General features: G+C 43.3%; 1 protein-coding gene across 4 annotated transcripts in view; it reads right to left on the reverse strand.

The window, feature by feature from the left end:
- Positions 1-13080, reverse strand: part of bicc1a (BicC family RNA binding protein 1a) — a 92092-nt gene that overhangs the window by 52657 nt on the left and 26355 nt on the right. For all 4 annotated transcript variants that reach the window (XM_083774856.1, XM_083774857.1, XM_083774855.1 and 1 more), the window contains exon 3: positions 871-940. In XM_083774856.1, the coding sequence (XP_083630982.1) occupies positions 871-940 (70 nt within the window). The remainder of the gene's footprint in view (positions 1-870; positions 941-13080) is intronic.

Below are 13080 nucleotides of genomic sequence, written 5' to 3' on the forward strand. Positions count from 1 at the left end.
CTGAATTGAATTTGAATACACACATTAATCATGTTACCAAGATTGCCTTTTTTCACCTTAGAAATATTGCGCGAATTAGAAGCCTATCTGTCGTTGGACGATGCAAAAACGCTAATCCACGCCAATCCATTGTTTTCTCTCGGCTCGATTACTGCAATGCACTTTTTTCTGGCCTGCCAAAGAAAACAACTGACAGATTACAACTGGTTCAAAATGTGGCAGCCAGAGTTTTAACTAAAACTAAGATGAGAGAACAGGTCCTCCACTGCTGGCCTGCTCGAAAAATGGCAACTAAAAAACACGGTGAAGCATGGAATAAACTCCCACTATAGACAGATAGACCCTGACGAAGACCTTTTGCTCGAAACGCATAGGTCCTGTTATTTATTTGCCTTGCTCATCATCAAATAAACTATTTAATCTTTCACCAAAGACGGAGTACCTTGGATTCTTTTCTTTTCAAGTCTGCAATTCACATTTTGACAAGCAGTACAACTTGGAGGAAGGATACCTTTTGTCTATATGGTTTTACCTGTATCACCAAAGAGCACCCATCTAAGAGCCACTAACAGATCTCTGCAGCGCTTCCATTCCTCTATTTCTAAACTCCCACTATACCTTCGACAGGCAGCCTTTATAGACATATTTAAAGCAAGACCTATTTCTACACTCTTGCTTTTAGTTGAGCTTTTAAAATCCTTGTTATTCATGTCCTCACTGTATTGCCTTATTCACTGCTATTATTTTAATGTTGTTTTATGCCTTTTGCTTTTTTTTCTTCCCTTTATTGCTTTGTAAAGCAATTTAGTTTTATTATTATGCAAATTTAGAGCACTGCCTATAACAATATTAGAGCAAGAAAATGTTCACCTTTTTTGGACTTGGCTCCGATCTTCAATTTGGAGGGCCATGCAATCTGCGTTTTGGTCTCATCCATGACCTGGAATAAAGAAGGTCATTATTAGTCATTGGTTGCAGTTACTTGCAGTGCAAATGTACCATTCCACTGCAAATTATTTGGTTTTAAACATAGGTTATGTGACATTTAGGCAATGTATTAACACATACGATTACTGAAAATGGCTTCTAATTGAACATACTTGATAACATTTTGTTAATTGGATTACCAATCCTCCCACATGGCACCCAACATATCACCCAAAAAATAAGCTCTGCAGAAATGGCAGACTAGATTAGCTAGTGGCATGACAGATGACAGATTTGTTTTTGGTATAATTCCACTATTCCAGTGTCTACCTGTACTGTACAACAGTTAAGTTTCCCAAGAGGGAAAGTTATGTTAAGTGCATTATTGGCAAGCATCACACACTGCTCAATTTGATCCAGACGTTAACGTTATCACCGGGCTGTCAACCTGTCAACCATATGTAGTTGTAAATGACACGCCTACAGTTATCAAGACAGGCTTAGTGTAGTACAGATGTGCTTAAAAAACAAGTGGATATATAGTAACTATGAAGCCAAAGCTTTCATTAGATGTATTGCTCTTAATAGGTGATAATGCCAACAACTGCAGTCTAACAACATCAACCCTAGCTAGCGTTGCTATTCTGAGCGCATCACAATAGTGAAAATGTGTTCTGAACCTGTAGATTGGCCATTTTGGGCAGAGATTTGGTAAACAGGGAAAAAGGAAGACCCTTTGGGGTAGGGTTTAAGCCATTTAAACATTACACCTCACCACAACTCCCAGCAATGTAATAATACTGCGTATGAATAAATTGAGTGCTTTCGTGATAGTTAAGCATTGGACAGTGTTAATCATAAGCCTGCCCTGCGGTGAATCTTCCATGTCTGCATGTGGCTTTGGCTTTGTCTAAACTGTGGACAATGCCTCATTGCTTCTACCAGGACACCGAAACCCCTCACACTCTGCTGTCTTTGGAGCATGGCTATGAAATACAGTCTTCAGCCATCAGTGATTATATACAAAAGGCTTTGCACTCTGAAAACACATACGGGCAAAAGAGGGTGCAGGTCAGCCGTGTAATGCAAGGAGACCCAGAGAAGTCAAAGTGTTGGAGAAAGGTTTCAGTCCAGTTCAAACATGCTTTCTAACACAAGCTTATATAATGCATCCAGACATTGTTTTATTTCTCCTAGACACCCCCAACCCCATCCTGTTCCCCGCAAAAAAAGGAAACCTGAAAAATCCACTGAGTCCACTTGGCTTTGGCACACGTGAAAAGTGTCAGCAGCGATCAACGAGAGAACCCTTTGACAAGTCTACTCGTCGTAACCAGGAGCATATGCTCAAAGGTTAGAAATACAAGGGGCAGCAGTGTGCGCAGTGCACGCACACACTCAAGACCGTTTGATCAAAAGCCCTTGTCCAACAGGACGAGGGCATTCTGTTCAGTGGTTCTACTATAGACCCCCCTCCTATCGTTTTCTCCATCACCAGACTCGCCCAGGTCCGGCGTACCGAACGCTGAGCAGGAATCAACCAGACTGAGCCCCTAGGGAACATCAGCTGTCTGTTCTGCCTTACCAACTTGTAAAAACTGACTCAAGTGATTACTATTACTTGCATTGAGACGTGTAGTCACATTATCTTACTGCATTAGCAGAACATTTAGCTGATTTGAAGACGCATCTTTCTCATGATAACAGTTGTTTGAGTAATTACATAACTCGTCGTCATGTTTCAAGTAAATGTATTACAACCATTCTTGAAACCAGCTAAATAGTTAGCCAACGCAGACTATTTAACACAACAATATCTTTCAAGTCTAAATGCAAATTATAATATTATTACGCTGTTATTCAAATCCCCTCTAATTCAAGAACAAGTCAGGCCTCCCAGAAAATAAGTCCAGATGGATCTGTCCTTGTCCTTCACTTTCCTTGTTTTCACAGAGGTCCTATCGTGCTTGTTTATTTTAACGCATACCAGGGGTTCGTGTTTTTAGGGTGGAGGAGAAATGAGAGGTCTGGCCATCTCAGCCACGTGAGCTGAGGGACCCTAGGTCCACTTTAGCCCCAATATATGAGCTGTGGCCGCTGCTTAAGTAACCCCAGGAGTCCAAAGTGTTATGCAAGTAGTCACGTAAAACTCACATGGGTGAATATGACCGAGAGAGACACTGTGCTAACTGCTAACAGGAGTAGTGAGCTTTCTCTACCAAAAAGGCTTGCCTATATGTGCAAGTTTGTTTTTGAAATGTCAGTACTCTCTGGTGGACAAATATGCACAGTGTACATTCATACTGTACACACAACACACAAACATACCGATTTGCACTCCAATCTAAAAAAGCATAGACATGCAGTGTTACAGAAATCCACAATTGCCACAGACTTTATAGACTGTATTGGCACTATTACAAAAAGCAAAAGTGTTTCACATTAATATTAGTCTTGGCTTGTGGATATGAAATGAAGGCAAAAGCAACCACATCAGTCAAGACAACACCCTCTATTCCGTGTGGAATCGATGCATGAATCACCAAGGGAAATGCCTAAATTCCTCCCACATGTGCCTCTGGAAGTGCCCTGATGTGTTTGGTATCCCCTGCAACTCATTCTGACAGGTGGAGCTCCTGTGGGGCTGAAAGCTGGTCTGGACGACCTCATCTGTGCCTACAGTATAGCTAAACTTCTCTCTCTCCTTCTGCTGCTACAGACTCTTTGAAACCATGATGGTTGAGTGGAAGGCCCTTCAAGCCTCACTGAGTTTCTAAAAACATACTACCGGTATATAATCCACAGGTTTTCAAAGTGAAGGCCGTGGCCTGGTGCCACCCGGGGGGCATTATTGTCTTTTTTTACCCCAAACATTTTCAAATATATCAGATCTACATGCTCACAATCCATCGTGATGCAAGCCATTTCACGAAAGGGAGACTGCTATAGATATTTGAGGGCGCTTGGCATGCAAAAGCAATGGGAAACCCCTGATATAATCAACCGCTGACCACAAAATAATATCTTAACACTGTAATGCAGTTAAAGCCACACACTAGGGCATTCATCAAAAAATCGATTTATCGATTTATCGATAAACGAGTCACGAGTCGACTCGCAGCAGCGCGAGTCGAAAGTTGAGCTTTTTTTTTTTTTTTTTTCTCCCCTTTTTTCATTGCATTCAGAACGCGCCCTTAATTAAAAACCAAATGCAGCTGTGTAGGCTATGTGGCTCTCAGCGCGCGGTGTCCCACTATTGAGACTGGCTGAAGTCTGTTTGAACTGCGCTGTGTCAGAGAAGTAACAGATAGAAGCACGCAAACGTTACCCCCAAACGATATCCCCCTCACCTCCGTGCTGGAAATATAACGTCTGGGTTCCCGAGGCTACATGCATGCTGACGCAATGACTGTCTGTTTCTGGCTAAGCTTTACGCGCAGCGCACATGAACCTCTCCGTCTCCGGTCAGTGCGGGTTGTTGTTTATTTGCATGGCTCAGAAAATGAGTAACAAATGAGAACGTTATCGAGTTGTGGAGGAGGAGGAGGAGGAGGAGGAGAATAATAATGTCATATCTCTCATTGTGTTCTCGGTGCTGCTGCTGCGCTGTGTGCCAATACCACTACTTTACCTGGATAACATCATCTTTTCATTTTGACATGATTCACATGAAATAATAATCCTGTACCGGAACCGCGTGTAGCGTTTGGTTTCATTAATGCTATCGTCACAAAATAGCCTACAGCTGCTGCTGCTAAAGATACAAAGATTGGACATTTTTAAACGACGCAAAACGTAGAATTCCCCTCTTGCGTACCAGTGCCACGTGTCCCGCGGACCGGCACCGGTGTTTGGGAACCTCTGATATAGATGATACATGCACTGTGACTGTGTCATATTGGAGAGGCCACTGAATGCGCAGTGCTATGTTTGACATGCTCCGTATTTGAGCGCGCGGCAGCTCCACCCGCCCCTGTTAAATCCCCCCCCCCCCGCGCGTCCGCGTCCGCCCCCCCCCCCCCCCCCCCCCCCCCCGCGTCCACCCCCCCCCCCCCCCCCCCCCCCCCCCGCCGCCGCCAGAAACGATAATTCGACTTATCGATAAATTACTGTCCGACAAGTCGACTGGGAAAAATCTCAAGTCGTTAATGCCCTACCACACACATACACACACACACACACACACACACACACAGGAAGTTTTGACATATAATAATTTTTCCCCCTACGCAAGATTGGTAACAGTATCGGCTGATCGTTAGAAAAACTATCGGTGATCAGGATCGGTCCCGAAAAGCCTGATCGGAGCACCTCTATTCACCCATACACATTGACGTGGAAACCATGCAAGGCACCAACCCACTCATCTAGAACAGTTAGGGGTTCAGTGTCTTGCTCAAGAATACTTTGACACTAACACAGGGGAAGCCATGGATCAAACCAGGATCCTTATAAATGAAGCATTTTGTATGTGGTCACTAGTATCATCACTAGCATTCTCAGTTCAAGTCTAATTTATGCTTCGGGTAAGAAGTGTTGGGATATGTTGCAATATCGTCAATTTTTTTGCAGATAGATTTGTACAATTTAGGCTTTAACCAGTTTAATTAAAAAAAAAAACTTTCATAATTTCTGCCTGAAACCAACAACAAACACTGACAATAGCAGCACTAATGTGAGGCGTTCTGATCGTCTATTTTCACATATCTTTGTACAAGGAAGCGGTTAGTATCCACAGACAGTATACCAGTGTGTACCAGGCCTACTATGGCTATATAGGCTCCAAACCAACATCTGATAAGCCCCGTTTTCCTGAGTTTAGTACTATTCCTAGACAGGAGAGATTGTAATCTACATCATGTCATCCCCTCCCACTGTCTTCAGCATTGAGGAATCTATGAGAGCGTCATACAGAATATATAAAAACCCCCTGTAGCTAAATCAGACCCCCCCCCCCCCCCACCACCATCAAAAGTAAGTAAGTACTTTTTATTTATATAGCACTTCTCACAGAGAAAACTCACAAAGTGCTTTACATACAGAGAACAAAAGCATAAATAAAACAAGGAAGTTCATAAAACAATCAGACATCCGGAAAGTAAAAAGTAGTGTTTTAATTGAAAGGCTCGATCACCTTTTGTCCTAAGATTTGTCTTTGGGACCGTTAACAGACCCTGATCGGCCGACCTTAAGGCCCTCTCTGGTACATAACGTGAGGTCAGTGAGATAATTTGGGGCCTGACCATGTAGAGCTCTATAGGTGAGCACTAGGACTTTGAAATGAACTCTGAAACTAAAGTCATATGTTGACTGTCAGCTGTATATGATCCAAAAACACCACATTTCTGGAACATTATGTTCCTGGTGATGTCGAGGAATTCCTTTACACCCACTCCCACAATTTTCTCCCTCACCTCCCTGATTTTTTATTTTTTTTAATAAGTCTCATGGGCCCAAAGCAGAGCTTTCTGTTTTATGTCACAATGGCGTTTAGCTCAATTCCCTAAAACGATGTTATTCGGGGCAAATTAAATTTAACACCATCTCAAACTCTCAGGAGTTTAATTAAAAGTATTGTACCGATTCAATTTATTTTAAAGTATTGCATTACTCTGAATCTAAAGTAAAATGTACGCAATAGTCTCCCCTATGTGTGATAGATGTGGAATTGCAGAGGGTTCTCTGTCATATAATTTCTGGCAGTGTCCAGTAATAACCCATTTCTGGGGAAATATATTTAATTGGTTCTCCAGACAACTGGGAAAGGATATTCAACCAGATTGCTGTTTAACAATATTTGGTTGCTCTGATGAGACAAGGGCCCTTCCTTCCCACCAAAGACAGATCCTTAAGGCAGGGATGGTTGCTGCAAAACATTTTATAATGATAAACTGGAAGTCTCCAACTTCTCCATGTTTCAAGAGATGGCTCGATGAGATGCTCTCCATTGCTAAGCTAATACAAATTCGTCATGACGGACAGAACAAACAAGCTAAGTTCCAAACAAGAAATGATAACATTGTGATATTTGTCAGGTGAAAGAAGCGCTGTCTTCCGTTGTGTTCTCCCCATATTAGTATGATTATTATTGTAGTAACGTGTATGTTTGTGTGTCACAATCTTGCGCTTTGTGGCCATTTGCGTGCACTAACTCCGTTGTGTTCTCCCCCCCCATATTAGTATGATTATTTTATTATCGTGTATGCACTATGTAGCCGTGTTTGGTTATATGGAGTGACGTTCGAACATTGCAAACGTGTCTTCTCCGTCGAGCCGTGAGTGTGACTGAGTGATCATGCTTGTCTGCTGCGTTGCGAGTCTGACAGTCTCAGGCAGTGTGGCCTGGACAGGCCTGGACAGAGTCCATTTTGTTCCTTGCGTGGGGGAGTCAAACGGACACAAAAAAGTATCTCCGTCGCTTACGTCGGTCTACTATAATCTTTAATGAATCAAATTGTCACCAAATGGAAGCATAGGATTAGGAGACACAGACACTCTCTCCGCTCTAATTCCGCGGAGTTCTCATCTGAAAAGCAGGGCTGGACTGGGTCAAAGGGCTAACATTTGACCAAAACTGTCCACTGGACATAACGTCAGTCCAGGCCTGATAATCACGATGAGTTTGCAAAGCAGTGCTTCGAATGCTGATGTCATGTTGTCCTGTAACTTTCAATGTGATATATCCATGCCGATCGTGTTTATGTTTACAACTCAATATGCCGGCGGAAGTGTCGTCCTCTTTCAAGAGGGGTCGAGCAGAGGAGGGAAAGGATTCTTGCTCTCTGCTGCCTCCGGGTGGGCAGGGTGTCCTCGACGCAAGGTACACAACGCAAGCAATATGGTTGAGGATCAGATCTCAACCCGACAGAACGAGACAGATCACGTAACTGACGAGACGCAAGGGAGAAAATGATCTCACCCTCCGTTGCGTATGTATTCTTGCGTCGATTACGTTCGACTCTGCAAGGCACTTTAGTCTGCGTGGCTGCCAGGGATACTGTATATGAGAGGCCGCTTTTACCACCCCATTGACAAAAGCAGCCAATCACGAGGTTGTTGCCAGTGTTGCCAGAAATAAGCTAACCAACCTCCAAAAACCAGGCAAGCAACTGTGGGGGAAAAGAAACAATCCAAGTTTTGCTGGAAATAAGCGGACTTGGCAACCCTGAAGTCGACTAGGTCGTGACTGGTCGCGTACATTTCACATAGGTTTCACCTGACAGAAATGTGGATGCCATTTCTTGCTGTACTTGACAATAATTGAGTATAATATACTCAATATAATATACTCAATTATTGTCAAGTACATATTAACATATTATGTTCTGTATATCAGGCTGCTATGGTGCGACCGTGCATCTTTCACTATTGGAACTATCCCTGCTCTCCCATACGTCCCCTTGTTTTAGTTTAGTTTCCTGTCTGCGTGTGTAATGTATATAATAGCCTCAAATAATTTCAATCATTAGACTTAACAACAAAAGCTGAGGGTAAGCCACAATATTTTACAAAATATATTGTGAGATGAAATTATGCAACAGCCATAAAGCAAAGGACGAATTATATCAAAACCGGGCCAGCATACATTACTACTAGATCCAATCATTTCCAATCCTGTCCAAGAAGGAATATGGAAATGCAGTTAATACGAAGCAGAACGTAAGCATACAGTAGGTGGAATAATGGTGCTTATGCTGAAAATGACAGCCGTATGTTGATACAGGTAAACGCAATTATATTTTCTTAAAGAGTCTTAACTTATTCATGCCGCCCTCTTGACTTTTTCTATAGGGTTTTGTTCAGTGGAACTTGTTTCCTGTCCAGAGATGCTGTTTTTGGCACGAGCCCGCAGATGGGAGTGATTTCTGGCAGACCACACACCATTTTAAAAGGGTGGATGGCGTTTATTTTTATGAGGAGGCCATCAAATACCTTTCGAATAGGTCAAGATAATTGCACAAATTAGGTTAGCTATACATTCAACGTTCCATTCTGCCTTTTCTCTTCCACTCTGCCCTGTTTTGAAAGGAATAAATGCATATAAATATATATGAAGGTCTATGACTGTGATCCGTTCCATGGCCAGACCTTGGGGGGAGGAGATGTTTGGTTCATAGTGAGGTGCTATAGGTGCAGGTAGACATGTGCAAGGCTGTAACTCAAATCAAACAGGATGTCATTAAGACTGTGCCATGAAATATGGCACATATGTTGCACACACGTGACTCTGTGTGCATGTGTGTCTGCATGCGTGTGTGCAGAGAGGGGGGCACAACAGCAAACAACATGGCAGGAGTAAGACCTGCTTCCTGTCCTGTCCTGTCCTGCAATGGTGCAGCTGTTGATTCAGCTGGGATATGCGTGTGTGCGTGTGTGTGTGTGTGTGTGTGTGTGTGTGTGTGTGTGTGTGTGTGTGTGTGTGTGTGTGTGTGTGCGTGTGTGTGCGTGCGTGTGTGCCTGCGCAGTGTTCTGCACTGAGTTGAGAGATGGCCTGTGAAGAAAAGGCAGAAATGGGAGCTGCACAATAAGCCATGTCCATCCCCATGGGATTTCAACTCCCACCATGAGCCCTGTGGTTGTGGGGTGTTGTAGACCTCTCTACCTTAAGGCCAAGCTAACCGTATGCACAGTGCTGAGAGGGAGTAACCTGCATTACAAGGTCACCTGCACAAAAACATCCTCCTGTTTAAACACATCAGGAAGAGGATACTCTGCATGGACATGAGGAACTGATTTACGGTACATGCAGCCAATAAACTTTAAACCGACATATCTGTTTGAGTTCTGTTGTGATAGCACTATATTTATCCAATCTTTCACGGAATTTGCTACTTTCTCCTCCCTCTCACTGCCTTTAATTTTCTGGTAAACCAAACAAACGACCATGGCAGTTTTAAGGTTCCATCTCCGCTCCATCACTGGGACAAACACGATAATTCAGGGTTAACTAATGAAGCAATTTCTTTGTCTGGGCTGAGATCTGAGCACATTGGCACGCGTATATCACGCCTGGCATTATTTACAGAACCACAACCCTGGGGAAGGAGTAATGGATGGTTGGGGCGATTGAAGGGTGCTGGCTCTGGACGCAAAAGCATCCGTCACCTCAAAGTCTTTCCAAAGCTTCTCTGTGATCTGCTCTACAATGTCTCTTTTCAGATCATCACAGGCTCACGGCACAATGGTGCATGGCATGCTATGACACTCTAACAGGTACACCTGAATTACATTTAGTTGCACGTGGGTGTGTCATGTACAGAACTATAGCTGATTTAGTGTACAAGCTCACATTGAGCATATGGAATGGCTTTTTCCATGTCTGCATGACACCCATGGCGTGCACAACAGAACATGTAACTCAGGCTAAATAAACTAGATAAATTACATTAGCCTGGCATGGCCAGAATAATATCTGAGATATTAGTCTGGACCTTTGGTGTGGAAGATTTATTTCCGAGGGCCGGTTACAAACAGATTCCAAAGTCACAGCAAAGAAAAGCCTCACCTTGGAGAGGTCACCCACAAATCTGGGTTGAGTGGGTGCATACTTAGTTTAGACTAGTCATTGGTTAGACATGGGTTAAGGTTAGGTTTAGGTGTGCTGCCCCGTGGGAGGTTAGGTTTAGTTTGAGGGTTTGAGATAGGTTGTAGTTGTAGGACTAATGACTGGTCTGAACCAAAAACTGTCTAAACTAAGTACTGCACCCGGGGTGAGTGATATGAAATTCAACTACAGTCCTCCACTCTACAAACTGAGCTATCAAAGGGTTGCGAAATGAAATTTAAACTGAGGACTGAGGAGTGCCAGACCAATCTCCCCAGGGATGTTTTTTTTTAAACTCTGTTCCGTACATTAGCTGCTCAATAGACAGAGAGAAGACAATAAGTATGTGTGTTGGGGTGGGGAGAAGGAGGGAGAATGAAAGAGACAAAGACAGAGGAAGGAGAGGAACATGTACGGGAAGAGAGAGATTCTGTTGGCCACAGGGGTTGACGTTTGGTTCATTTCTCAGCTGTGGCGTTTTCAGCAATTGTGATCCCACTTTGCCTGCTGCTTTTTCAGTGACTAAAGAAAGTGTTTGACAAGGAGGGCGGACTGCCTGCTCTCCATTATAAAAACGTTGCTCTGGACTCAAAGGAAGTCAAACAGACAGTGAGTAAGAGGGTTGATTGACCACAGAGACCAGGCCAGGGAGAGAGTGTAGCAGTGGATTGTTTAGTTTTCACTCTCAATAGTCAACTGCTGAACTCCACATCTTTGTCTCTAGAAGCAATAGTGGGCCTACAGTCAGATCTCACTCGTAAAGTCTGAAAGTATTACGTATGCTTCACAGATGATCATACAGTATGTTTGCTTACTTATACAGTATGTGGGGGTAGGGAAGGATTTGATGTGTGTGTGTGTGTGTGTGTGTGTGTGTGTGTGTGTGTGTGTGTGTGTGTGTGTGTGTGTGTGCGCGCGCGCGTGCGTGTGTGTGTGTTGGCGGGTTTGAAAGTATAGGAAGGGGACCAACTAAAAGTTTCCACTTTCATCAAGTTCAAGGCACTCACTCTGCACACCTCATCCATTAACTTTTGAAACGATCCTCTCAGATCCTGATGTCAGGGTCTGGGTGTATTTTCCCGTCTTAAACTGGGTGTGTATGGCGATCATGCTATCAGAGGGCAGCCATACAGAGTTAACCAGACGGAAATTCTACAATAAAAACATGACTTCAGCGCAACGCTTCCCAGGCTGCCAAGCATAACAGCTGCACTCTAATGTATAATTATTGCCAATTTAACCTCTAATAAGCACCATCCTTACAAAAGAGCTGTGAAAGTATCCAATTCGGAGGCTTTAAAAACATCACTAGCCAAAGCAAAGCACCAGTGCTGACTACACTCGTACACTGTCAGCTGACTTTGTCGAGTGAGCTCGTCAGTGGATATCTTATTCTTCAGCTTTAAACACCACTGTTTTCCCCAAACCAAAGCAAGAGGCCGAGACCAAACACATCCAGAGTTCATGTTTAAAATCCCGTCGAGTGGAATTTGATGGCGCCTGGTTTGCATTTCTGGGTTTTGTGAGCACGACTTCAGGGAGACGGGGACAGTTAAATTGCCTCTCTCTTTGACATTTTAACTCAGCTTCCTGACCTCCAAACAGAAAATAGAGACGGAAAATAGACAAAGGGAGAAGGCTAAAACAAACCACTGTCCATCATTCATTTCATTATAGTCCATTAACAGACTATAGAGGGAGTTCAAGCAAGCTTATTCAGGAAACCAGATTTTAAACAGGAGCCAGTGAGCTCAGACACAAGGACGTTTACCTTCACGTAATTATCAGGACACCTATGTAATAACTGGCTTCAAAGTTCAATTATGTCTCAAGGAAAAAATGATCTCTATCACATGACACACAAAAAAAAAGATAACCACATCTATGTTGTACATATGCATGAGATATATGCATGAGTCTATACTACATCTGTGCCAACACTAAAATTGCAGATTATGGTACGATTTTGCGCGCACACACACACACACACACACACACACACACACACACACACACACACACACACACACACACACACACACACACACACACACACACACACACACACACACACACACACACACACACACACACACACACACACACACACACACACAATAGGGCTGACCAAAAAAAATCGATTAATCGACGTTCAATCGATACGCACGGGAATCGATTTTTTAAATTTGAATCGAATAGTCATTAAAAAAAAAGCGGCCGCTTTTGGTCCGCGAGACGGCCCCATTTGGTCCGCGAGCCATGCTTGCGCCTTGCAGCACCTCGCAACGCCTCCTCTTTCCCCGTGTTAAAAACAAGGAAGTCAACTGAACAGTGCAGCTGCAGTCCCAGGAGCCAGGAAAAATAAATCGAAAGTGTGGTTGCATTTTAAAATACCCTATTTGAATAAAAGTTGTAGGCTACACGAGAGTGAAAATGACCGCTGGGAAAATCCCTAATTGAGAGTGTAGGCTGGCGCACCACAGCTCAGTGGACATTAAATATAGGCTACCATGTTTGATAAGTCATATAAAAACATTATTTACACCCAAATGAAAATATAAACTTCACAGATTATAGATCACTTGGAATTATAACAATCTGTTGAGTAT

The sequence above is a fragment of the Protomyctophum parallelum genome (assembly GCF_964188405.1).
Source record: "Protomyctophum parallelum genome assembly, chromosome: 10".
In the NCBI taxonomy this organism is placed as follows: Eukaryota; Metazoa; Chordata; class Actinopteri; order Myctophiformes; family Myctophidae; genus Protomyctophum; species Protomyctophum parallelum.